At 43.8% G+C, this 25,644-nt stretch overlaps 2 protein-coding genes across 4 annotated transcripts; one reads left to right on the plus strand and one right to left on the minus strand.

Moving 5' to 3' along the window:
* The first annotated feature begins 286 nt into the window (after window positions 1-286).
* GFM1 (G elongation factor mitochondrial 1) lies at window positions 287-24,976 on the plus strand. Of its 3 annotated transcripts, none has more exons than XM_042793651.1 (18): window positions 287-366; window positions 1,009-1,161; window positions 1,937-2,069; window positions 2,289-2,493; window positions 3,233-3,349; window positions 3,916-4,066; window positions 8,085-8,239; window positions 9,187-9,271; window positions 10,294-10,431; window positions 11,137-11,238; window positions 11,874-11,930; window positions 12,363-12,500; window positions 13,485-13,567; window positions 20,865-21,027; window positions 22,091-22,235; window positions 22,714-22,874; window positions 23,763-23,816; window positions 24,611-24,976. In XM_042793651.1, the coding sequence occupies exons 1-18, from the start codon at window positions 313-315 to the stop codon at window positions 24,740-24,742; spliced, it is 2,226 nt and encodes a 741-aa protein (XP_042649585.1). In that variant the 5' UTR covers window positions 287-312; the 3' UTR covers window positions 24,743-24,976. The 3 variants fall into 3 exon arrangements, with proteins under 3 accessions (XP_042649585.1, XP_042649587.1, XP_042649583.1); XM_042793653.1 differs by lacking the exon at window positions 287-366 and adding an exon at window positions 422-508; XM_042793649.1 differs by lacking the exon at window positions 287-366 and adding an exon at window positions 455-539.
* LXN (latexin) lies at window positions 13,060-20,820 on the minus strand. The gene is made up of 6 exons (XM_042793910.1): window positions 20,115-20,820; window positions 18,666-18,728; window positions 17,905-18,079; window positions 17,149-17,285; window positions 15,026-15,088; window positions 13,060-13,895 (listed from the first exon to the last, which is right to left on the minus strand). The coding sequence occupies exons 1-6, from the start codon at window positions 20,241-20,243 to the stop codon at window positions 13,800-13,802; spliced, it is 663 nt and encodes a 220-aa protein (XP_042649844.1). The 5' UTR covers window positions 20,244-20,820; the 3' UTR covers window positions 13,060-13,799.
* Window positions 24,977-25,644: the final 668 nt, after the last annotated feature.

Below are 25,644 nucleotides of genomic sequence, written 5' to 3' on the forward strand. Positions count from 1 at the left end.
CCCTTTTTCACGCAGTGCTGCCCTACTGTTCTTTTGACAAGGAGCTCAGCTCTGTAGTTGTTTCTAATGAGTGAGGGGTCGCCCAGCCCTTGATAGCGGTTGATGACGACGGTTATCAGTGAGCTCCCGTAGCATAAATCACCGTGTCCAACTCGCTGATTAAAACACTAATGGGCTCAGTCCTAATAATTCGATGGGAGCCCCTTTTCTCTGCGGCGACCCGCTCTGTCTGTGAGGGGCCGGCGGCGTTTCCCGCCTCCGGGGGAAGGCGCATGCGCGGCGCCCCGGAAGCGGCGGCGTCAGGAGGGAGCCATGCTGCGGGCGCTGCCGGCCGGCCTGGCCCGGGGCCGCCTCCGCCAGCGGCAGGTACCGCCCGCCGCCATTTCGTGACGAGGGAAGGTGGGGGGGGGACGACGCGGGCGGCACCGAGGGGCTCGGCGATGCGCGGGAGGGCCGAGCCTTCCCGCGGGCTGTGGGGGCGAACTGAGAGCGGGACGCAAGATGTCGGGTTGTCTGTGGGGGCCGCGCCGGCATCCCTCGTTAGCGAGGCGGAGTGGGGCTGAGGGGAAAGGGGATGGCGGGAGGGAGGGGAGCTGAGGGAGAGGGGATAGCAGGAGAGAGAGGAGCTGAGGGGAAGGGGATGGTGGCGGGGAGGGGAGCTGAGGGGATGGCGGGAAGGAGGGAACGGACCCGTCCTAAAGCACCACATCAGCTGCAGGAAAAGCTGCGGCCACTCGGTCAGATCCACTGCAGTCAAAACGGTGGGTTAGGAAAGTAACGGCCGGGTTTTGAAAGGCGGGACTGGCAAAACTGGACTTAGAGGAGAGGGTTTAGCCTGCTTTCTTTGAGTGCAGCGCAGAGCTCTGAGGTGACCCTGTGGGTTCTTGGAACAGGAGTTTTGCTAGCAGTGACCCATTTGCCATAGAAAAGCGGATTGACTGGAAATTTATTTGCACAGCGAGCTGTGTTTGATCTGCTCCTAGCTAAAACAGCCATCTTCTCTTTCAGTTTCTCCTGAACTTCAGCAGGCACTGTTCTTCAGGAGTCTTTCCCAATGAGAGGATCCGCAACATTGGGATCTCAGCCCACATCGACTCGGGGAAGACGACGTTAACGGAGCGCATCCTCTTCTATACAGGCAGGATAGCACAAATGCATGAGGTCGGTTTTCAGAGAACTCTGGCACAGAGCTGCTCCCTGGGGGCTGAGCGTGCTGGGTGCTGTTGCGACACTGCTGTGACTTGTTTGTCTGCACAGTGTAGTGCATGGGGTGAGGGAGCTATGCTTGGGGGGCCCAGTGAGAGGCTCTTCTGGCCAAGCTGGGGAAGGAGTCTTAAAAATCTGCTGGTTTCCCCGCTACCCCTTTAAAAATAAGTGGAAGGCAAGGGGATAGAAAGTAATCCTTCCTCTGCTGCAACGTTTTTCCTCTTTCAAAGCACTTCAGATCTTATTTTGAGACTTACTGCTCCCTTACCATCTCCCTGGTAAATATACAATGGAAGATACATGTTTCTTGTGATGTAGTTAAAGATGACTGTGAGAAGCAGAGAACATTGAGATGTAATTTTTAGCTTCAGATATGTTCTCTTGTTAAATTCGCAGTGAACCCTAATTTCCCACATTTCTGATAACCTTTCCTGAGGAGAGCAAAATACATTAAAGTTGTAGGTGCAACTGCAAAAAAAAAAAAAATCATCAAACTCATTTGTAGTTCAAGAATTCTAAGCAATTCTCCCATGTCTGCTTCTCTTCACTTCATGAAAGATGATGCAAGGTATATAAAGCATCACTCCTGCACATGCAAAATTCATAGTAAACTCCCTTGGACTAACGTGTTGGGGTTTTTGTGTTTTGTTTTGTTTTGTGATGTGTTTTTTTTTTGTGTGTGTGTGGGTTTTTTTTTTCCTTTTTTTTTTTTCTTTTTTTTTCCCCTAAGGTGAAAGGTAAGGATGGAGTTGGAGCAGTCATGGATTCGATGGAGCTAGAACGACAGCGTGGAATCACAATTCAGTCTGCAGCAACATACACCATGTGGAAAGACACCAACATCAACATCATAGACACACCAGGTAACGACAGTTCTGAACACGTTAAGGTTGCTGTTTCTTAACGTATACAAAGAACATGGTGTTGTCTTTGTGTTTGTTAGTTGCTCAAGTTGAGCTAATGTGGCTCCTTCTGTATAGCTGCAGACTGATTCTGTTGACTGTTCTTTTCTGCATGTACAAGAGAACAGTTTCTCATTACCTGTTGTCAACTATGAATAACAGGGATTTTTTGTTATTCAGGACATGTGGACTTCACAATTGAAGTGGAGAGATCTTTGAGAGTTCTTGATGGAGCTATTCTGGTTCTCTGTGCTGTTGGAGGAGTTCAGTGCCAGACAATGACTGTGAACAGGCAAATGAAACGTTACAGTGTGCCATTTTTAACATTCATCAATAAACTGGACAGATTGGGCTCTAGTCCAACCAGAGCAGTACAACAATTGAGGTATTTATCATTTAAAATGTTTTGTAAAATAATTCTGTACTATTTACATAGGAGGTTAATATTAAGAATATTGAAATGTGTTCTCTTCTGGGGTCTGTAGTCCCAGTTTTGGAGGATAATACCTGACCTGAAGTTAAGGTATATATCTGACCTATAACAAGTCTTCATTTTCTCAAGAAAAAGAAATGTTAGTGTCAGTCCAAGCTTGCAGTGACTGAGAGTTAGAGTTCTGATACTTATTTTGTTGATGGAACTACATTTGGAGCCACTTTGAAAACAGCCTTTTCATTTTTACTACATTCTGGTAGCAAATGTGCTGTAGCTTACAGCAGGGAGATAACCCAGGGTTGGACAGTTTCTAGTTTGGGTACCAGAAGTCCTGCTTTCTCCTTACTTGCGGTCTTTCTGTGCCTAATTGTATCTCACAGATCAATGCATTAATATGCATCAAGGAAGAAGCAACTCCCCTCATCAAGTAATTAATCTGAAACCAGTTTGCACTGCCTTCTTTCCCATGGAAGTCACTCACTATGTCTCTTGGGATATAGAGGGCTGGCGGTCACTCAGGTTAAAATGCAGCTAGGTGGTTTTCATCAATATTGATAGATTTTTGGCACTGTCCAAAGAACAAAACATAGTGATCTTTTAGGAGTGGGGTGTTGTTCAAAGACCATCTGGAGCACATATATATAGAAAAGACTTTTTTCTTGAACTAATTTATATTTGCTCACTCTTTCAGATCCAAGTTAAAACACAACGCAGCTTTTGTTCAGATTCCAATTGGCCTGGAGGGAAACTTTAAAGGAGTTATAGATCTTATTGAGGAAAAAGCTATATATTTTGATGGTGAACTTGGGTAAGTTTTGAAACTTGCATGTTACTTAGCTGGATCTAGTCTTTGTATGAGGAACTACCTTTAGTTTCTCTTCGGAGGTGAAAAAGCCTCCTATTTGGAAAGTTAGGCATGTGGCTTGTGCTGGGGCTGAGGTATCACCTGTCAGCTGTCCAGGTTACAGCAGAATGATGCTGCAGGGTCAGGTTTAGCGATGGGTAGCTGCAATATGAGTTGTTTGCTAACTGCAGTAGTGTGAACGGGTGGTAGCCACGCTTGCCACCCTGAGAAACAGGAGACTTGCTTCATAATGGGAGCTGATAGTGCATGCTTGGCATGAGTTTACTGGAGTGGAGATAAGGTGGGGGCGAGGCTGTTGATATTCTGCATCCTTACAAACTCCTGCCAGGGGTGAGAAGAAACTCCTGCTAAAGCATCAAAGATAACACATTGATACTTACGTGATTTCTCTTCAATATCCACGTCAATGGTGAATTCTTGGTCAGACTGGTTGTCCCGATGATTAATTATTGAAAGGTAGATTCATGTGGTGTTCCTTTAGAGTGGTTATGTTGGTTATGTATGTGTAGCGAGACTCTTCGGTATGACGAAATTCCAGCTGAGTTTAGAGCCGAGGCTGCAGAGAGACGTCGGGAATTGATTGAATGTGTTGCTAACTCGGATGATCAACTTGGGGAGCTGTTTTTGGAAGAAAAGATTCCTACAGCTGCTGACTTAAAGGTAACTTTATTGTGGTGGTTCTTCCTGTAGCACTAACCTTGCTCTTTTGTGTCACTATCCTCCCCCTCCCCCCAGTAAAAAATTCCTTGAAGGCTTGAAGAAATTTTGTTTGCTTGAGTTCTCTTGTATGAGTGTCACCTCCCACAGGTGGACTCCCACTTCATTCCCAGTTGAGGGCCTGTTGCAAATTTGTTTTTTTGGTTTGCATTAGAAAGTCTGAGTTTGTGTGTGCCCTTTAGGAACCAGCAAATGGCTCAAAGGTATCTCTAGTCATTTTTGTCCTTCTGTTGCCTTGCCCATGTTACAGCTTGAAGGCTGTGACTTGCTTCATGTCCCACAGCAAGTCAGTTGTTGAAATGCTGTAAATGCGTAGGAAATCCTGCCTTGTTCGGTGTTTGCAGTGATTACATCTGAAGTGAAAAGAGCAATACACTAGAAGGGAACTGGAATGACTTGACTTGGAGACTCCAGAGGAAAGGAATCCAGGTCAAAATACAGTTTTTTAAAAAAAAAAAAAATTGCATTTCTTGAAAGAGGGGGGAAAATTGATACATGATTTATTTTATTAAATACTTCAGATATCAAGTAGCAAACATGCTAACATAAAAGGATGCTCGCAGAAATAATCGGGTGGCTGTTGACTGAAAATTACTTGTTCTCCTGACAGTTTGGTATCACCATTTTCCTCAAGCACATGCCCACATAAGAAAAGGTGATGGGCAGGCCTGGGAAGATCAGCTGCAGTTGTACAGTGTTTTATAGGTCCTGTCACTGGTTGCTCCAGGATGAGATCCGCTTGTGCGGTTCTGTGGGGGCTGGACAGCAGGCTAACTTCTGTTCCTTCTTTTAGACTGTTTTATGTCAGGCTTGGCAGCCTACACATACCCTAGCGGGTTGTTACGTGGGATGGCAGTCCCTTTAAGGTTTGTCGTTGATGCCTCTTGAGTTACTGTGGTGTTAGCTTTAGTCTGGACAGGTGCAGAAGCCTGGCTGTCCTAGTGTGAGCATACGAGAGGCTGTGCTGCACGTGGACCTGCATCTGCTGTGCCCTGAGGGTGATCTGAGGCCAGTGACCCGTAGAGAGGTTTGCATTTGCCACACAGCCCAGGGGGGTGGGTGTGTAACTCAAGCCGATGGCCTGTGGCTGTTGACACACAGCAGGCTGCTGGGCTTTGTGTCCTGGCAGACCTGAGTGCGAGGGAACGGCACTGAGGGCGGCGTGGTTGGGTTTTGCCCTTAATGCACATGCAGTGCAAGGATCTGTGTGATGCACCTTGCTGTTTGCCACCACCTCTTGCTAGTGTTGGAAGTTAACTTGAGCCATAATCTTATAATGCCTGCTGTTAATAGTTATTAATTAGTCAGAGATTTTAAACTGCTACAGGGAACCAGTTGCTTAGTGTGCTTAAATAAAAAAGTGAGGTCTGCAGAGCCGGCTGCAGTGAGAGAAGCCTTGCAGGCAGACTGCTTTTTGGAAGAGAGCTGCTGTTGGAGCTGGAACAGCTTGTTTTTGAGCGGTGGTGCTGCAGAGTCTCCCTGGGGCCTGGAGCCTGCCTGCCATGGCACTCACTACCTCCTTTCCTTTTCTCTGCCTGAAGCTGGGTGCTTCAGTTGGTAGCTGAAGCAGGCAAGCCGAACTGAGACAGAAATGTTATAAACAGGAGCTATTTGTGTGGAGCCTGCTAGGCCAGCTGAGTTCAAGTCAGCTGTGATCACTGAGGTTGTTACTTTAAACATAGCTTTGATATTTAAGTCCCCTTCCAAGTGTTTGGCCCGTTAGCAGTGCCTGCTTGCCTCCGTGGGTAGTCCTTTCCCTGTTAGGCTTTGCGGTGCTTGCTTTCCTGGAAGTTGCTCACTCTGGTGCGATATAGAGGACTGGCAGTCCCTCAAAGCTGATGGGTGTTGCAAGTCCCCTTAAAATTTATTCATTTGAATCTTCATGGCCCCTACAGTTTGATTGCTTTTAGCTTTGTTACAGAACTTGGGTTTGGAGGTGTTTTTTTTTTTTTTTAAATTGTTTTGGCTGTATGGGTGATTTACCAGTGATTGAAGTCTCTAGGAAGAGTATGAAGGAATCTGCATATCCCAGCTTGGCTTGAGACATAAAAGCACAAGGGTTTTTTTTTGGATGTACCAAGCAGGTGTATCTCTTATTCATAACCAGGCATTTAGTTATTTTAGTAATTAAATTTTATTTTATGAAGGCTGAGCTATTCCTGTTACAAAGCAGCCCTTCTCACTTTGATAAGGATAGAAATGTAATAGCAATTTTAGAGGCCTGTGAGGATCTGTGCTTCACCTGGCAGAGGGGACGGTACTGATGTGAATACACTGTATTGCTGTAAGAGGTGTAAGAGAGATTTTTTGCAGGAAGCTATTTTTGATAGCTCCTGCTGGGAGGGAAATCTGTTACCAAGATAAATTTGTCTATTCAGCATGTCCATGCTTCCCACTTGTGAAAGCCAATTAATTACAGCTCTAATGGCTATAGTATTGCAGATGCAGGTTAATTTGTACTAATATGTCCCTGAAGATGGATTTTCTTTCAGTGGCCAGCAGCCAAGTTTCCACTGAAAATACCTTTTTGTGGAAATGCTGCTAAGTATCACTCCTGGATGCCACAGTCGTAGCATCTGATGTTTGCGGAAGATCAGCTGCTTAAACATCACCTAATTTGCTGCTGTCCATAATGCTACACTCAAGAAACTGATGTGCCCCAGGTACTCAGTGGGGCACTCAGTGACAATAATCTTTATGTGAAGATAAAATTACTTTTTTCCCCAAGGTAATTGTTGATGAGGATAAGTTGCAATCATGTTGCTTCATTTGAAAATATGTGGCCAAATAAAAACGCCCAGCATCAGCACAGCTGCATTTCCAGAGCGCTGGTATATGAGAACAGACTGAGGCTAGATGAGCAGAATTGTTGATGTAGGATTTTTTCCTTGCATTATTGTTGTGAAGTCATTACATCAACAAGTTTAAGGAGCTACTGCTCTCTCTGCTAATTATGAAGATAGCTTAACAGTCTGTCTTCGGGTACTTTAAATAACTCCCAGATAAGATGATGTGGTTAACTATCTTGCTCTATCAAGGAGAATTAATTTCTTTTAGCTTATCAGAGTGGAGCTGCTTTGGGTTGGAGTGAGGGCCTCAGTAAGTGTAGGGAGATGGCATCCTCTAGTGGCAGGGAGAGGTGGGACTGAGGTGGCAATCTTGGCTCCAGTAATTAATTGCAGGGTGGGGAAGGGGCCAGATACCTTCTGTCCACCTTTATGGAAGGTGGCTACGATCACTGTTACAGAAGTAGTTGGTGCTCAGTTATGTTTTGCAACGTCGTGTGATGCTTGGGCGAAAGGTGCTGGGTAAGCATGAGGTTACTGTGCAGTTAGTTTATCTTGCTCAGTTTGCTAGGATGTCCTGGAAGGAGTCCCAGGACAGTTGGTGCAGCTTCAGCAGGTTTGTAGATGAATGGGAATAGATTCTTCTGTTGTGCTTTTAAAATGTTCTTCATCAAAAAATGATGATTCATTGAGCATGGAACTTAGCCAAATATCCTTTCCCTACCTAATTTCCTCTTTCAGAAAAGTTTTCCATAAGGTTACTGAAGCATCTCATCTTACTTTAACAAATTTAAGTATCTGTTGTTTCCCAGTGTAACTAAATAGGGGGAATGAGACATCTAAAATGGAAATGAAGAATCCTGAATTTACCAGCAGAGAATCAAGACGCTTTCTTTGAGTATTTTGGGGTTATCATTACATTTATCTTAGGCATTTTAATTTTTAAGTTGAATTAAAGATGAGGGGGAAGAAAATCTCACACTTCTGTAGAATTCTGGTGAGCAAGTTTTATGGGAAGCTCTTGTGTAGGGAGTTGTACAGGAGACTGTGTGGCAGCGGCTACTCCAGGAGTAGGGGTGACCAGTGAAGAGAGAATCTAGACTGCTCTTGGGTTGGTACTGCATCAGACTCCTGAAGTTGTTGCAGGAGGAGAATAATACACTGATATTTTTCAGCTTGCAATCAGAAGAGCAACACTGAAGAAGTCCTTTACCCCAGTACTTGTGGGAAGTGCTTTAAAGAACAAAGGAGTACAGCCATTGCTGGATGCCGTCCTGGAATACCTCCCCAATCCTTCAGAGGTTGAGAACTATGCTATTCTAAACCAGGGGTAAGTAGGTTAATGAGCATATGGAGTGGTCTTGGAATCAGGTTTCAAAGCAGTGTAATATGGAGCAGGAAACATAACTAACAAAATATATGACCATTTACCATTTGTATTAAATTATGTTGCCATAATTTTGCATAAACTTCCAAAACGAAGAAAGCTGATCTCTCATTTGACTGTTATTGTTTATGCTGGTATTTTTAACACACATTAAATGGTAAGTTTGAAAAATGATCATCTGATGAGATAGCTCTTTAGAAATTAATGGCAACCCTTAAAATCATGCCTACAGTAGAGGAGAGAGCACATCTGAAATGTGTAAGCTATTTTATTCTTTGGATGTGTTTGTTGAAGTAGGGGTGCCTTCACAGTTAAGCATGAAACCCAACATTACAGCCAGTAAATAGTCCTTAACATTCCAGTCCTGGCTTAGGGGTGGCCATCAGGTCTCTTTTAATATGTTTGAGTTGCTCAGACAATATAATGATAGCTAAATAGAAATTATGCTAATAAATATACTTTATGACTTTTTCTCCCAGCTGTTACCTGACCCTTCAGGTCCTCACTGCTGCTGTGCCTCTCGCTGCCTCTAAGGTCTGCATGCTAGGATAGACTCAAACTTCTCATTGTCTGAGTTACTACAATGTCTCCTTCTTCACTCTAAAACTGGACATGCTCACGGGTGGTGTCTGACTGTATGATTAATTGCTGTCATGGCAAAATAGTTGTAGTGATATTGGTCATAGTTTTCACCCCCTTTTTGGGATCTGCTGCAGTTTCTCCAAGGTATTTTGTGAGCCTGTAGGTGTTACATATGTGAGCATCTTTAAGTCTGTTATAAACCTGTGAAACTGAAGGCCCTTGGGACTTTCTGAGGTTGGGCTGATGCTTAGAGGAGGCTGCCATGTTTGTTTCTTCACATAAATTCCCTCTCCATCCCTGTTTTTAAGGGATTCTGAGGACAAAAACAAGTTCCTGCTGAACTCTGCTCGAGACGATTCCCAGCCTTTTATAGGCCTTGCTTTTAAACTGGAGGTAAGCCATTACTGTTTTCTTTTTAATGCATCAAAACCAGTAGAGAAGCAGGGCAATTCCTGCAAGAGTTGTTAGTGTACACAAGTCCTGCTTGCACTGTGCTATTGGTGACTTGTCGTTGATGTCTGGGAAATGCCTGTCGTTTTGGGGGAAAAGCACGCATTTAAAGCTTTGTGTTTTCAGTGTATCTATTTGTGCATGTGAAGGCTTTTTTACTTGGTCACTGTGTATATGGTAAAGTTGCCCACGCTACCAGTTACCTGACCTCTGTGGAGCAGTTGTACTCGCATTGTGTTAACCCTGAAGGAGAAGGGAAGGCATCCAGATTCATTATTTGTGATTTTAGTAGAAAACATATAGTTAAACAGATGGTACTACCAGAAGTTGTGTAGCACAAATTTTAAAATCAGTGTATGTTTAAATTCAATTAAAATTTAACTTTAAAAAAAAAACAAAAAAAAAAAAACAAAAAAAAACCCTGGTTTCAACCATAAAATCCACAGGTGTATCAAACACTGCCAATTTGGAAATTTTAAAACAGGTTATGTACCTCAAATACTTCATGGTTTTCTTAGTTAAAACCTGAACATTTGCGGGGTTTATGGGCTTATTTCAAATACTTTCAGAGAAAAATCCTGGTTTTAAGCTGAAAACAATGGAACACAAGAGAGTCGGAGAGGAAAAAGTAAACAGTTTTAACCAAACAAGTTGTTTGCTACCTAGAGAGTAGCAATTCAGATTTTCATATGAAAAGAGGCTGGCCAAATTGCTAATTAATGTATGCCTCCGTTGGGAGGATTTAGAAGTGGTGAGATTGGTGAAGTAAAGAAAATGGCCAGGAGGTGCCAAGTTCCATTCCAGAGTCAAGTGAAAGCTGAGACTACACGAAAAAAAGTTTCAGTTGCATGTCTGGTGTGTGAATTCAGAAAGGTTTAGTCAGTCAGTGCAGATGATGCTTTGAATAGTAGTGATCTTGACTCTCAGAATTATTATATCTGAGTTTTAATGAATTTTCATTCCAGGCTGGCCGTTTTGGGCAGTTAACCTATATTCGAGTTTATCAGGGGATGCTGAAGAAATCTGATTATATCTATAACACTAGGACTGGGAAGAAAGTGCGTGTACAAAGACTTGTGCGTATGCATTCAGACAACATGGAGGTGAGTGTGAGAGGTGCAGTCTGCACAGGTTGCCTTTTGAGCCACTCCTACTAAACAAGCTTCTCGTTCTTCATCTATCTCTAAACAATGTGATACGTCAAATTTCTGCTGTTGTTAGTTCATACTTGCCTGTAGCACTGAAGGGCTCTACTGGAATGATCTGGAAAGAAACTGGAATGATCTCTAGTGTATTATTTCCACTGAAGTGGAAGACTTTTTGCCCAAGAAGCATTATAAAATATCTTTGAGGCGATAGCTAAAGCAAGCCAGCTCTGTGGTATTATCCCCATATTCCATACTTCTGGGAGAGGGGAAATAGGATTAGCAAAATACACAAAAGTTTTCTTGCATGTGATCACTGAATACAATTCTTAAACCAAAGATTAATTCTCAAACTGCTGCAAATACTACCCTTTCCTGTTTAAGTTTCCTGAACTCTACAGCTGGATTGGGATTGCCAGAAACAGCATGTTGTTTGCTTCACATCCTTAAACTAGAATAAGTTAGCATCCAAGCTGAGGTCTCCTTTTCGTGCTTTGAATAAAGAGAGAGAAGATTCACAGAGCATTTTATCAAAGCTGGAATTTTCAAAGGAGCTTAACTTCAAGCTTTTAAACACGGTATTTCGATATCTTCTTAAAACCAGGTGTGGTTTGTAACGTATCTTCCAGTGTTACCTAAATAGTCAACTTTTTCTTTCTTAAGGATGTAAATGAAGTTTATGCAGGAGACATATGTGCGCTGTTTGGAGTTGATTGTGCTAGTGGCGATACGTTCACTGATAAAACGAACACTGACATTTCCATGGTGAGTACACCTGCTCATCTGTGTGCCTCATGCATTGGAATTTACTGGGATTTTGGTGTAAAAGTTTGTAATCATCTGTTCAGTTTAAATATTTTTTTGATGTATATGCAACCACAAATATTTTTGCTGATTATTTGTTATACCTGAAGGAGCCTGAATATCTAGAAGTATGATATGTGCAGGAGAGATACACACCTGTTTACTACACTTGGCATCAAATACATTAATTCAGTGTTAGCCAACTGTTCTGGGCTGTTAGAAGTGGATGCTGTTACTGAAAAATATTAAGCTATGTATTTAAATGATAAGTTTTATTTATACATACGTTTACAAAATCTAATAGGAAACAGAGTCTTCTAACTGTTGTGAAATCCAGAGATCAACTCGCATCTAGGAAAGAGTGTTGGCAACACTGGGGCTGGCAGTACAGCGTGCATTACGTTATAGCCTTGTAGTAATCCTCAGGAGAGTTGCATAGTTTTATTATGCTATAATGTTAGATACAAGCCAGATAAGTAAAACAGTCATCCCTGTTTGTAACCCTGAGATCTTGTGACTGAATGTTTCTGGAGAAATTACATCACCAGGTGTAGTGGAACTCAATCGTATGATCTCTTCCTTTATGGTCATTGCAGGAATCAATTCACATCCCTGATCCTGTTGTTTCAGTAGCTATGAAGCCTTCCAACAAGGTAGGAGCCTATGAATCAACCTTCTTCTGACTGCTTTTCTGTCTTGCTTTTTCTGACAACCTTTTCTCTGCTGCTTTTATAATTTTATGGAGGTTAGCAGTTAAATATGGAACCACAGACTAAAGTGAGCTGTGTTTTTAAACATTCCGTCCAGAGTACTTAAGAAGCTGTCATTCAGCTAGCTCAGCCTGTGACTGTGTTAGATGGTATCACTTAGCCATAAAGAAGATGCATGTCTGTGACCTGGGTAAACATGGACTTGAAGTACTTTTGGGGGGATAAATACAGCAATAAATGTATGGCTGTGTTTGAGAGTAACCTCGTGAGGCCAGAAGTGTTCTAAGCAGCTGATAGGAGAATTTGAGGCCTTTTTTATTGTGTGACTTCTGGATGTTGAGATAATATTTTCTTGTGTGTGTAATTGTTTTTCAGAATGACTTTGATAAATTTTCAAAAGGCCTGAGCCGCTTTACAAGGGAAGATCCTACTTTTAGAATCCATTTTGATAATGAGAGCAAAGAGACCATTGTTTCAGGCATGGGGGAACTGCACTTGGAAATCTATGCCCAGGTAATGTGGAAAGTGGATTCTGTGGGCTCTCCTTTTGACTGTTTCCCAGCCAAGAATTTTCCTTCCTTTCTGGCTGAGACCAAAATCTGCAGATGGGCTAACTGATGCCAGCCTTTATCCCCCATTTTGTAATTTGGTGCCTAAGAGCACCTCAAGTTTATAGGACGTTTGGAGGTGCATAACTCCACTTGCTTTTGTGTAAATCAAGGTCATCGTGTGACAACAATTTTGAGATTTCCCCAGCAGAAAGCACTGTGACATTACCGGGACCAGCACTAGCTGCTTAGGGAAGAGTTTAACTTCTTAGTCAACTTTTGAAGATTCTTTCTGTCCAGTGGTCCCATTGAAGGCTTGTAATCTATTTAAATTAAACTTCTGCCTGGAATATTTTTACTTTTTGGTTCATATCCATGAAAAAATGTTGTATTAAGCACTACACTTTCATTTAGCTGCATTTGCTTGTCGTGAATTTTACCGTTAGCCATTTCCTACAGGAAAGAGAAATATTCTGTTTCTGTGTTTTCAGATGTGTCATTCCTTAATAAGAGATGATGCAGACTGGAGGAAATAGTTACTTACAGTGATTTATTTGTGTCTTTCAAGTCTATATTTTAGTCTAACACAATAGATCTATCTGGAATGTTAACAGAATGAAGAAAAGATGTTTTTTGTCTTGAAAAACTTAAACTTGAATAAAATAATTAATGCTGTTCCCTTTCCTTGCTGTAGCCCCTAAACAAGGATGACTGCAGAATGACAGTGAATAATTCATAACATTTAAAAACTAAAACAAAAAAACAATCAAACAAAAAATCCACAAAAAAAGCCCCACCAAGACCCTGAAAATCAATCCAACCTCAAACCAAAAAAATTGGTTAACCCTGATTAAGTTTCTCATTACAGAAAGATCTGTAAATAAAGTAATTTCCAAAGTATTGTTCCAATGGAGCAACCCTGTATTTCATTCTGCTTTTTTTTCTGCAGCGAATGGAAAGAGAATATGGTTGCCCTTGCACCATGGGAAAGCCCAAAGTTGCCTTTAGGGAGAACATCTCTGCACCTGTGCCGTAAGTATTCTTTCTGGTACCAGAAGTTTTTAAAATCTATTTTGATGCAGAATTTGATTATGTAGCGGAGAAAGTGCCTTTTGGATTGTCAGGTGATAGCACAATGTTTAATTGAGGAAGGGCTTTTTTCTCGTGTCTCGATTGCGTATCCACCCTCATCAACTTATCTGCCCTCCCTTCAAATGCTTCTTGTAGCATTTGAGCTTCTCCCATGGCGGTATCAGGTGGTCTGTTACTCCGATGCATGTTTTGGCTGACGGCTGTCCTGCGTCACCTGAACACCATGCTGTGGGTGCCAGAGGACTGTCATTTGCCAGGGAATGATCTCCTGGGGGTAGAAAATAAAACTGTAGAGTGAGAAGGTATTTTCTTTGAATACTGAATGGGAATTGACTGCTGTATTACAGCCGCACCTGGGCTGATCGCAAGCAGGTTGATCAGGCACCAGTGACGGCGCGGGGGAAGCGCTGTAACACACGGTTCTGTGACCTGGCCAAATATCTGAAGTTCTATGAGCTTTTTTTTCAGCCTGTGTTGTGCTTCAGTGCTGCTGCAGCCACGTTTTGCTTTCATCTAGGCAAGTTTTGCAGCTCAAGCATGTCTATGTTGGATTACCCCTCTTACTGTTAGTGCCGGTGGTATTTTGGTACACCTGCCCTTCACCAAAGAGAGCACAATGAGGAACCTGTGCTTTTGTTCTTCAGTTAGTTAGCTGCTACTTCTCAGGAATTTCTCTTCATAGAAAACTTAGGAACTAAAAACACCTCACATACCCCAACATAGCTGAGAGTGCAGTAGGGTAGGAAGGAGTGGAGCTAGAGTTACTGGTGGATGATTTACCACAGGAGGTTGCACAATTGAGGAATTATCTTTCAAATGATATGCATTTTTCTATGAAAAATGAAGACACTTGCTCGGGTTGCAAAATTATGCTGGCAAATAGCATAGAATATAAATACTGTTTTGGGAATCAAAGTTTCTGCTGCTTGCTTCTGTGAGCTGCTGGGGTAGGCGATGCCTCTGTGTAGCGGTCCACCACACTGTCCTCTAGCGTAGAAGCGCTCTGCAGCTCCAGCTGGAATGCAGCGCAGCAGTCCAGGATGCTGCCAGCTGCTTCTTCCCTTTATCCCTGGCCAGTTTGGCAGCTGTATCTCCCAGGAGGAGAGAGCTGTGAATGTTGAACCTCTGCCATTCCCGAGAAGGGCCCAGAAATAGCTGAAAATGACTGTCTGTTGACACAAGTTGGAGACCTGCTGTCTCCTGCCTGCGTAGGGGCAGAAGCAGATAATGCTGAGACACAGGGGCGATCGCTGCCCTAACCTCGCCCGGTTTGCTAACTGGCCTGCAAGCATCAGATCTGTGATGGCCCCAGATCTGCCTGTCTGAGTTGGAGGTTACACAGCTGGCAGTTTTAAAACAAAACAACAAAAAAGAGCTTTTTTAGAAATAAGATTTTACCTGCGTCAGCATTTCGTGAAGTAGAATCATGTAGTCAAATTCAAGGTATTCATCACTCCTTTTCTGGAAAGACAAGATGAAAAGGCCTCAGTTTGGGGCTTCCTCCACCTTAAAAGTCGTGACTCAGTTCTCTTTAGTTAGCATAAAAACTCTGATATATTTCAGACAAAACTGGCAGCTCATGTTGACAAATAAAGCAGATGGAGCTTAGTCACTATAACAAAACAAAAATATACTGGTTTGCATTTCTGTGAACTCCAAAATTACATTTGAGAGACTGAAACTTCAAACCATGCCAATTCCTCCCTTAAAGAAGCTAGATACATCTCAGGAACTCATTTGGGAAGGCAACACCTGATTCCATAAAGTGTCAGTTTAGCTCCAATAACTGGAAATAAAATTGTCAGTAGGTTAAGACTTGGAGGGAACTAGGAGGCCTTAGCGTGGATAACAAGTTATCAGTGATTATGTGAGCGACAGAATGCCCGCTGGCCTTTGGAACATACTCTTCACATTCCTGTTCCTCAGCAAAAAGAAAAAAAATAGAATTACTGAAGAGAGATGACAGCTGGTTTAGTTTAATAGTCTTCTGTTCACCTTATCCTTAAATTCATCTGGTGTGTTAAAGAGGGTTTTAAAATCTTGCTTGTGCGTGGCCCTGCAGCATCTGTGAATTGCTTTCAGATAGCCATCAGAGGGAGCAAAACGTTAACAAATCGTGCTCCCAGAACGAGTTCCTGCCTTTTCTTTCTCTGCGGAACTTCATGGGAATTCACTGGCTATTCTGAGTGGCAAAACATACGTGCTCTGAAAGTCTGTTCTGGAGATTCCTGATATATTGGGTTTTCTAAATACAAAATCCTGCTTCTTTATCCTAGCTTACCTGCTAAATTTCCTTCAATTTAAAGCTGACCATCCCTTTAAGAGTTATTCTTAACTCCCAGTATATTTTCTCCAAACAGAGAAGAACTAGAAAAATCTATAGAATTCTATTAATTTAAAAATAAACCCAGAAGCTTTACTTTGATAACTTTTCTGAAAGCAAGTTGCTTTATCAGTTAAGCCTGTTCCAAGCAAGAAGTCTGCAAGCCCTGTTGATGGTGGCAGCTAATAACCCGATTAATTTGAATAGCTATAGTGAGATTTGACAGTCATTTTTATTTCTTAGTTTAGGGCAGATCCAGATCTGCTAAAGATAAACACATTACTTGTAACCACTCAGAAGGAAATGAAAATAGAAAATATTTTGTCCTGAAGTATTCTGTTGCCTTTCTGTCTTGTGACACATCTTCCTGAATTCAGTTTTCTTATCATGGACTTAATTGATGTTCATCATGCTAATATAAATCTAAGAGCTCGACTAAAAATTAATTTTAGGTTTTCTCCCACCCTTCCCCCCAACAAAGAATAATAATTAAAATTAGTAAAACTAAGTTTGGGGAGAATAAAGTAAAAAAAACTAATAATGAGAGTGGAATTACATTATTTTCTTTCTTGATTAGCATTTTGAGGTGAAGTAGCAAATGGATGGAGACCTCAATACTGCAAACAGAAGCAGTGTAGATTGTGTTTTATTGTATTTGGGATGGAGCCCATTGCTATTTGTCTAGACATAGCTATCACAGAGGTGTCAGGCAGTGTTACTGTGACTGATTGCTAGATCATGGTGTGGACCAAGAGAAGAAGGACAGTATTCCAGTGCAGGTTATGCCGATGCAAAAATACTGTCAGCTGGGCCTACGCTACAGATAAAAGGCAGGAAAGTAATAGAAAATTGTAATCAATGTGATGACCTCCAAGTGGAGGAGTTAGTTTTCTTAACTAAATAAGCATGTAATACTGCTCTCTCCAAGAAGACACAGCTTCTATAAATAAAATTTATGGAGAGAAGTTGGGATTGAAATAAACACTCCAGCCATCAGTGAAAGCCTTCAGGGTTTGCTAGAGGAAAGGGGCAGGTGGAACAAAAAGCAAACACTGGCTTAAAAACGAACTGGACCAAGAAGTTCACACGCAGTTGAGGTTTCTTGCTCAAGAACTTTGCTTCAGCTGTAGTCCAGTACCTGCACAGCCACTTAGCTCTTAAATACTACTTTTATTGCAGGGCACTGATGGTAACTTACCACTTGCTTCACATGTTTAATTTGGGCAAGTTGGAACGCAGTGTTTTCAGTTGAGTTCTGCCATATCACGTAGCCGGAGGCGGCCCACGCTAGCAGGTGGATGGGCTCCATTTCTGGGGACACGTTGCCGTGGCTGTCTGGCAAACAAAATGAATATACACAAAGCAAGATTCATGCAGTTGCAGCCATTAACAGAACCTTACCACCTAATAGTCGGGTTTGGTGCCCAAGCCACTCCCTTACATTCCTTGCTGTGTCACAGATCTTCCATATAATCTTGGAAGAGCTGTTACATCAACACCGTGTTTTCCTCCCACTTCTGACTCCTAATGTATATTCTATAAGGTCTTCAAGGCAGGGGTTGCTCTAAAGTAAGAGCAGACCCTGGTAGTACAGCTGGGGTGGCTGATGTATGTACTACGCCAAGGATGGGCACAGCAGTGAGCAGGACGCTGGTAAAGAGAGAGGTAACAGCAGCAGGAGCTTTTCAAGAACAGTCCCACACAAATCATGAGTCGGCTCTGGATTTCAGAGAGGGTGACTAGGTGCGAGTGGTGGTGTGATTGATGCACCACCCTGAGTAAGAGAAAGCGAAGCGGCGCGTGTTCAGAGTAGGGCTAATGGCCTCATCCCCCTCGGTCCTGGCTTCTGTAGGAGGGGTTCCCATAAGGGTCATGGACCACCACCAGTTGAGCTTCTGGCCATGGAGGACATGGTCTCAAAAACTTCCTTCTCGCCCAAACCCCTTCTTTGTACCTGGTATGTTTTCTGCCACAAGCTCTTTTTCCAGGCTCTTGATTCGATTGTAGAATATGTTATCTGCTTCATCTGTGTTCTTAAGTTCTCCTTCAAGTGTGAATTGCACATCTGGAGCAATGTTTTTGTTGCCCAGATGATAAAGAACCTCAGCAGTGCAGTTAACAGTACTGTCCTGTTACAGAGTTAATTATGTGTATTAATATTTGATTAGATACACGTATAATATTAGTAATTTGCACATCTAAATTTTTTTTTTTCGTTACATAGTTGCCGTTTTCTCTAAGACTAGCCCATAGAGATTTGTGATTATTTAAGATAAAGTTACATTAATGGTATTTCTGTGAATATACTAAAAGGGTAGGTTTTTTTCCTGCAGTGATAGAAAGGGCAATGTTTGTGGCGCAGGATGTCACCTGTGCTATTCAGTTGGAGTAATGGGTTCAAATAACTTCAATTTGAAATTGAGTGACACTAAAATGTGCTTGTCATCCCTCAAGCGTTTTCTTGTGTCACAGTGGGATGTACCAGACATTCAGGGCTTTTATGGGGTAAGAAATGAACGTTCCCTTTTGGTAAAATTAAGCCTTTTTTTTTGCCTGATTTGCAATATAGAAACATCTGAAACATGATACCAAGTCTTATTAACTGCTGCATCCACTGGCCTCAGCTTTAATCAGCAGCATAAAGCGGTGGCTTTTTATTGCACGTCAGCAGTGCCAGCTTCTGCCCCCAGAATGTATTAATAAATCTGAACTCACTTTGTCAAGGACATCTTCTAACACCAATTCCAGATGGTACTTATGCCCAACATCTTCGATGTCCTAAACAGAGAAAACATTAAGAACATTTATTTTGTAAAACGTTAAATTGCTTTGCATTGTGGAAAAGACTGTAGTTGTGAAAGACCCTGCAGCAGTGCCGTTCTCTGCAGGGCCCATGCAGAGCTGGGATGTTCTTTTATTTCTGCCTGCTGTGTTAAGATCGCTCATTTAATACACCCCTGATTAGCGTCCGAGGAGTACCCCCTCACCCCTTCCTGCTCTTATACGCTACATAATTGTCATATTTGGGCTCCCTGTATGATTATGTGCAATAATGTGCTGCTTGGTTAAATACTGAGGTAAGAGTCTTAACTGGGTTCCTTACATCCAGTCCATACTGCACTTCATTATGAATTCTATCAGATCATAAATTTTTTTGGATAATGACTTAGGCCAGCGGGTTAGTTTTGCTAAAAGCCCTGTTCTCACCCTGGGGTGAGAGTTGAGTCTGTCCTGGTCGTCAGGGGAAGAGCATCCTCCTCCTGAGCATGGTTCAGCAGGAGGGGTGCCTTGGTGAAGTCCCGCAGGCAGGGCTGCTGATAACCAACCAGCTGGTAACTAACCAGGTAACCAGCCAGTCAGGCAACCAACCAGCTGGTAACCAGCCAACCAACCAGGTAAACAGCCAGCCAGGAAACCAACCAACTGGTAACCAGCCAGCCAGGTAACCAGCCGGGTAACCCATCAGCCAGGCAACCAACCAGCTGGTAACCAGCCAGCCAACCAGATAAACAGCCAGCCAGGAAACCAACCAGCTGGTAACCAGCCAGCCGGTAACCAGCCGGGTAACCTGTCAGCCAGGCAACCAACCAGCTGGTAACCAGCCGGGTAACCAGCCAGCCAGTCAACCAACCAGCTGGTAACCAGCCAGCCAACCAGGTAAACAGCCAGCCAGGAAACCAACCAACTGGTAACCAGCCAGGTAACCAACCATCCAGCTGGTAACCAGCTGGGTAACCAGTCAGCCAGGCAACCAGCCAGCTGGGTAACCAACCAGCCAGGTAACCAGCCAGCTGTGTAACCAAGCAGCTGGTAACCAGGCAGCCGTGTAACCAGGCAGCCAGGTAACCAGCCAGCCATGTAACCAGCCAGCCAGGTAACAAGCCAGGTAACCAAGCAGCTGGGTAAGGAGCCAGGTAACCACGCAGCCGGTAACCAGCCCGGTAACCACCCGCCCAAGCCGCCGAGCGGGGCTCCTCCCGGCAGCGCCGCCGCGGTGCGTGGCAGCTCACGGGGCGGGGGCCGGGCGGCCGCAGCCGTCAGGCGACACATCCCGGCCGGCAGCCGGGCCGCGAAACGCCCCTTTAGCAGCGGGGACCCCGCTGCCTGCCCGCGGCCGCCTCAGCCCCGCACAGCCCCGGCCAGCCGCTCCCTCCCGGCCCTCACCTGCCTGCCGGCCCGCCGCAGGGCCCGCAGCGCCAGCCCGCGCCCGGGGCCGCCCCGGCGGTAGCGGGTGTAGCCGGCGGCCAGCGCTGCTGCCCGGCTGGCCGGGGGGTGGCTGGCCCGCAGCTCCATGGCGGCGGGACCCGCTTCCTCCTCCCGCAGGAAGCGGCCGGGGCGGCCCGGCCCGGTTCCCGCCTCTCACCGGGGACGCGCCGCGGGTTGTCGCGCCGCCCCTGTCGCGGGTGGGTACTTCAGAGAGACCTCCCATCCCTCCAGTTTCACTTCGAAACTGTTTGGTATTCACCAGTTTTCCCCTTGGTGATCCCCTCGTTCGGCATCCACGTGTATCATCAAATCCTTTGCACACACCCACAGAAAACAACCAAAAAAACCTCGCCGTTCAGTCAATAAAAAGCACAGGCCTGAAGGTAAGCAGGCTTTATTAGCGTCGCTTGCCACACAGAGAAGCAGCTTGGTTTTGCAGTTGGTTTTTTTTTGAGCGATTTGACTCATCATGATACCTCAGCTTCCTGGTTGCAAGATGAAGGATCGGTACGCTCCCTCTTTGGGCATTAAATATCCTCAGCTGTTGTTCCAGCCGCTGTCCTGGCACTTAGCCACTTTGGTTGCACACAGCCAAATGGAATATAAAACAAAAGGCAGAATGGGAACTTTTTTCTTAGAAGACCATGGTTAGAGCATGGTTTGTTTAATGAGTAACGTGGTGTTCTGGGGGGATTCCTTTGTCCTTAGGTTTGAATATACACACAAGAAACAAACGGGCGGAGCAGGCCAGTATGGCAAAGTTATAGGTGTTCTTGAGCCCTTGGACCCAGAGGACTACACAAAATTAGAGTTTGAAGACAGAACCGTTGGCACAAATATTCCAAAACAATTCGTGCCTGCTGTTGAAAAGGTACAAAGCGTTTTGTGTGTGTATATAATCTAAAAAATACTGATTCTTGTTCTCCTGCTATACCAGCCACATTTACTGAGACCATCTTGCCCCAGGCAAGGAGGCTTTTCCCATTACTTCAGTGGAAGCAAAATCAAGTTTGTATGGCTTTGTTTAATATCTTACATTCCTAGGTTTTCCACTTAATTTAGAAGCTGCTGTTTGTTTTTTCTTTTTTGCTGGTGTGTGCTCGCTCTATTTCCATAGCAGCGCCTCTGTGCAAAAAGTAGACTTTCCTTTCTTACAGTCATGCCGCCTTCTGTTGAATCTGCTTTTTCATGGCCCTCTTCTGCTTTTGATTGTGGCCACACGATTCTAATCTCCAGCCTCAAAATGTGTAACTTTTTTTGTGACTTCTCTGAGGCCAGTAGAGAACTGTAATTAAGCTAGATTTCCTGCCAAATACTCTTTTTCATCTCTTCTGAGGGCTTCCTCTGTGTCTGTCTCTCTATATAATTTCTCACATACTACTTTAAGTAGTGCCTACCATGACCTTTGAATCTGTGTAATAATGGATCAACCTAAAATATTTCCTTCATTATTCTGTGTTGCAACATGTAAAGATTTTTGCCAAATCCTGGAAAAAGCATGCAGTCTTAAAAGAATCTTGTTCTTTGGTCAAGTGGTTAGAGTAGTTCTTTCCACACGGAGTATGCTTTTGGGTTTAATTCATACAGTCCCTTCACAAAGCAAAATCCTGAGTATATTTCTTTTTCCTGTCCTTTGCTCATTCCATGATGCCTAATTTTAAAAAATGTCAGTATCAAACTGAGGTGCCAAAGAGCATACAAAATTTTTAAATGCTTGGGAATTAAAACTTTTCCCCACTGCTATGTTCTTTCATCATCTTATCAAGCAAGAAGGCCCGTTGGGTAGATACGGGATTAAAAATTGTGAAAGGTTTGGGGCTTTTTTTGTTACTGTTTTTTAAGTTTAATGTCTTTTTCAGCCTGTTGTTAATGCTATTCTTTTTCAAGCTTTGTTTTGGTCTACAGACTGCTAACTCTGAGTTGTATTTCGTCAGGGATTCCGAGAAGCATGTGAAAAGGGTCTGGTGTCGGGGCACCGGATATCTGGCGTCCGGTTCGTCCTAGATGATGGTGCTCATCACATGGTGGACTCTAATGAATTCGCTTTCATCAGAGCAGGAGAAGGAGCCCTAAAGCAAGGTATAGAGCTAGGCGTTTGAACGCGTAGTCCTGCTTTACTGTTGGAGCTAAATTTAATGACCTCCCTTCTGTATGTTCGTTTGTTGCCTGGTGTATCCATCCATACATTTAAAGTTTGGCTTTTTGTAGAGTAGAATATACGCAAGAGTGTAGAGAAATTTTGAGTGAGGCACAATAATTCTTTCAGTTGTATGAAGGAAATCCTGTTTTCCTAGAATAAAGAAACACCAACAGCTTCATCCTTATGCAGGTATGAGAAGAAGGCGTTACCAACCCGTGTGCCTCCCATTCCCAGTCTCGGGAATCAAAGGCAGGGGAGGTGGAATTCCACATAGCCGATTATCGTTTTCCCCCACTGATGTAAGAAACATTTAGCATTAACCATAAAACACTTCCTTGCTACGCATAGGAGTATCTTGAATTAGATCAGGCTCGTTCTTGATGTTTGATGATTTAGTTAATTTTTCTTTTCCTCCAGCTATGGAAAACGCCACTGTGCGTATACTGGAACCCATTATGGCAGTGGAGGTGATGGCACCCACTGAATTCCAGGGGGCAGTGATAGCTGGAATTAATCGCCGTCATGGACTGATCACAGGACAAGATGGCATAGAGGGCTATTTTACTCTCTACGCTGAGGTTTGTGGTTCCTCACCTTCTCTTTTCCTGCCTTGCCTTTCGGCTCTGTTACCGTTCTGCTTATTGACGAACACACCTAAACTGGTAGCTGGGTTTTTCAGTGGATAAACGTGACATTAGTTTTTCAGCAGATAAGCACATCGTTAATTGTCGACTCCTGGCAGTGTATGGTGCAGTGGCAGTGAACCTATTCGAAATTTGTCTCGCTCTAGAGAAGCCGACTTACTAAAATCCCAGGTTGGCGGAGAAAGGAACAGAACTCGTGTTTCTTGAGATGGGCTGGGGGTGCTACCTCAGAGTGAGAGAAACGTTGCAGGAGCTCAGGGACACAGGGCTCGGGGGGGAAGATCTTCTCAGCTGTTACCTGCACTTACTGTAATAACTGCAGGTAAATGCAAATGACTTGTCTTCAGTGTTCCTGCTTTTACGTCCCTTCCAAAACCATCTTGGTTCGCATGTTAGGGCATATAGGAGTGTAGGTCTAACAGCAGTGGTAGGGGAAATCATCTCAGCAAAACCTTAGCTAACGACAAACCACACGCTGCATCGTTCCTGCTCCGTTAACTTGGGTTTAGGGCTGCAGTCGTGAGATATTTCAGACATTAGGATCTCCTGCTGGGGGACACAGATTGCTGAATTCAGGATGCTCCAGTGTCCGGTGCATTCAAATGCTGAGGTTTTGGGGGTTTCCTGCTGAAAGCACACTGTGAACATCAGTTTGTTGAAATAAGCAGTACTTTACAAAAATGGATAATTAGATCAGTGCTGTTTACAAAGAGCACCAGATTTGATTGACTCTTTATATCGTAATTGAGATTAATTGGATGATAACACACAGTCGATGGAGAAATATCTTGTTTTTACAAGAACAGTGTGCTTGGATTTCAGGTGCCACTGAATGATATGTTTGGATATGCCATGGAGCTGCGGTCTTGCACAGAGGTAAGTAGTTTTTGCTAGAACATGTTTATTTCTGTAAGGTAAGTGTGCTAATTTGCATCAGCATGTACACAGCGTGTGCAGCAGTAAAAGCGGTAAAAATCAAAACACATGCGGAATAGGAAAATAACCTTAGAGTTTTTACTGTTACTTTAACTGCTTTTTAATTAACATAGCCATCATTAGCTGTGTCATTTTCGGCCGAAAAATTCTTTCATACTTTGAGGAGAGAAGGGATTCAGAGTCATAAGCGATAGGTATGAGTAAAGATGTTAAGTGCGCAGGCTGGAGAAGCTTAGCTGTACTCCTTACGTTACAAATGTCTGCAAGCAGGAGAGATTTTTTGACCGCAGTGCTCACGTTCCTGAAGTGACCTTTTTTAATAATACACACGCCGGTAGTTACACGCTCACGGAATGCATTTGAGGCGGGTGAGTTTGTTTTACATAAAATTTGCCGTTCCACACCTTGCCACACGCACGTGCCGCTATTCCACGCGTACTCGAACGGGTGTTCGTTAACACCAGGAGCAGTTGCCGGTTTTTAAGCAGAATTGTGACGCTTGCTGAGCTGGGGACCACGGGCAACCTTGCGGTCTGGTGTCAGAGCCGCGATGCTCGGATCCTCTTTGTGTGGGTGTGTGTATCGCACGCACGTGCCTCGGTACATGGTGTTTGTGAACCACATCGTGAACGATTATTGCGCGCTGCCTCCCAGGTTGGGGTGTGGCCTGCTGCTAAACAGGATTCCACGCTCAGCAGCCTCACTTTGACTTTTTTTTTTTCCCAACTCTGCAGGGAAAGGGTGAATATACGATGGAATACTGTAAATACCAGCCCTGTTCGCCCAGCACTCAAGAAGAAATAATTAATAAATACCTCGAAGCAACAGGGCGACTTCCTGCAAAAAAGGGCAAAGCCAAGAGCTAACTTTTTTCCTCGTGAGTACATTGAATGGTTTTTCACGATCTTCTTGGAAAGCCCAAGCCCTAGAAGCAATCAAGGCTGGCTGGAGAAGTGCAGGCTGCACTGGGACTTGGACTTGTAATTTCATTATAATATCCTTCCTTTGTGGTATTCTCAGAAACCACCAGGAGATTACAGCGGAATTGTTCACATGTAAATGCTGCTCGTTAACAAAATATATAAAAGTTAAAACACTGATGATAATTTGTCTTGAAATTTCTCTGAATCCATTTGTATTAAAATAATTTTATTTTTTTTACTTGCAACATCATTGTTTTTATAATTAGGCTACTTACTGTTTCTCTGCTTTTGAAAGTTTAAAAGCTTTCATTTAGGAGCCTGAGCTCCCTGTTAACTTCCAGGCAGCCACGGGGGATGAGTCCTCCCGCAGCGCCGAGCCGTTTGCAGGGACGCGCTCCGAGCGTGGCCCCGTGAGCGCCGGCACTGGCAGCGTCCGGTCCAGGGCCCGCAGGTCAGTTTTCCCTCCGAACCGGTGCCGGGAGCCCCGAAGTCCTGACGAGCCGGGCCAAGCCGCAGGGCACCGGGCACAAGACACTGGGAAAGAGTCGGTAGTAACGCACGGAGGCGTTAACTCTTTCTGAAGCTTTGAACAACGCGTGGATTTATTTGATGGACTTGCTTTTATGGCTTTTTGTTAAAAAACCCAACAAAAGATGCCTTTTCCCCGAATCTCACAATCCAGAGGGCGTGTTGCTGATGATGCTTTGCTGGGGAGTTGGGTGAATAGATCCTGCTCACTCACAGAAGAGTGATAAAACAAGGGTGTTACAGTTAAGTGAGAAAGAGATGATAGTATCATCCTTTTTTTTTTTTTTAAATTGCTACTAGAAGATCCACACTGGATT

This window comes from Tyto alba, unplaced genomic scaffold (assembly GCF_018691265.1).
Source record: "Tyto alba isolate M040663 unplaced genomic scaffold, T.alba_DEE_v4.0 Super-Scaffold_10, whole genome shotgun sequence".
Classification (NCBI taxonomy): Eukaryota; Metazoa; Chordata; class Aves; order Strigiformes; family Tytonidae; genus Tyto; species Tyto alba.

What these genes read in the sequence shown, in the direction of transcription:
- GFM1 (XM_042793651.1), top strand. Translation starts at nt 313, where the DNA reads ATGCTGCGGGCGCTGCCGGCCGGCCTGGCCCGGGGCCGCCTCCGCCAG. An exon ending in GCCGCCTCCGCCAGCGGCAG is followed by an intron (nt 367 to 1,008) that starts GTACCGCCCGCC and finishes CTTCTCTTTCAG; the next exon opens with TTTCTCCTGAACTTCAGCAG. An exon ending in AGAAGGAGCCCTAAAGCAAG is followed by an intron (nt 22,236 to 22,713) that starts GTATAGAGCTAG and finishes CTTTTCCTCCAG; the next exon opens with CTATGGAAAACGCCACTGTG.
- LXN (XM_042793910.1), bottom strand. Translation starts at nt 20,243, where the DNA reads ATGGAGCTGCGGGCCAGCCACCCCCCGGCCAGCCGGGCAGCAGCGCTG. An exon ending in TGCGGCGGGCCGGCAGGCAG is followed by an intron (nt 18,729 to 20,114) that starts GTGAGGGCCGGG and finishes TTCTCTGTTTAG; the next exon opens with GACATCGAAGATGTTGGGCA. An exon ending in TAGAAGATGTCCTTGACAAA is followed by an intron (nt 18,080 to 18,665) that starts GTGAGTTCAGAT and finishes ACTCTGTAACAG; the next exon opens with GACAGTACTGTTAACTGCAC.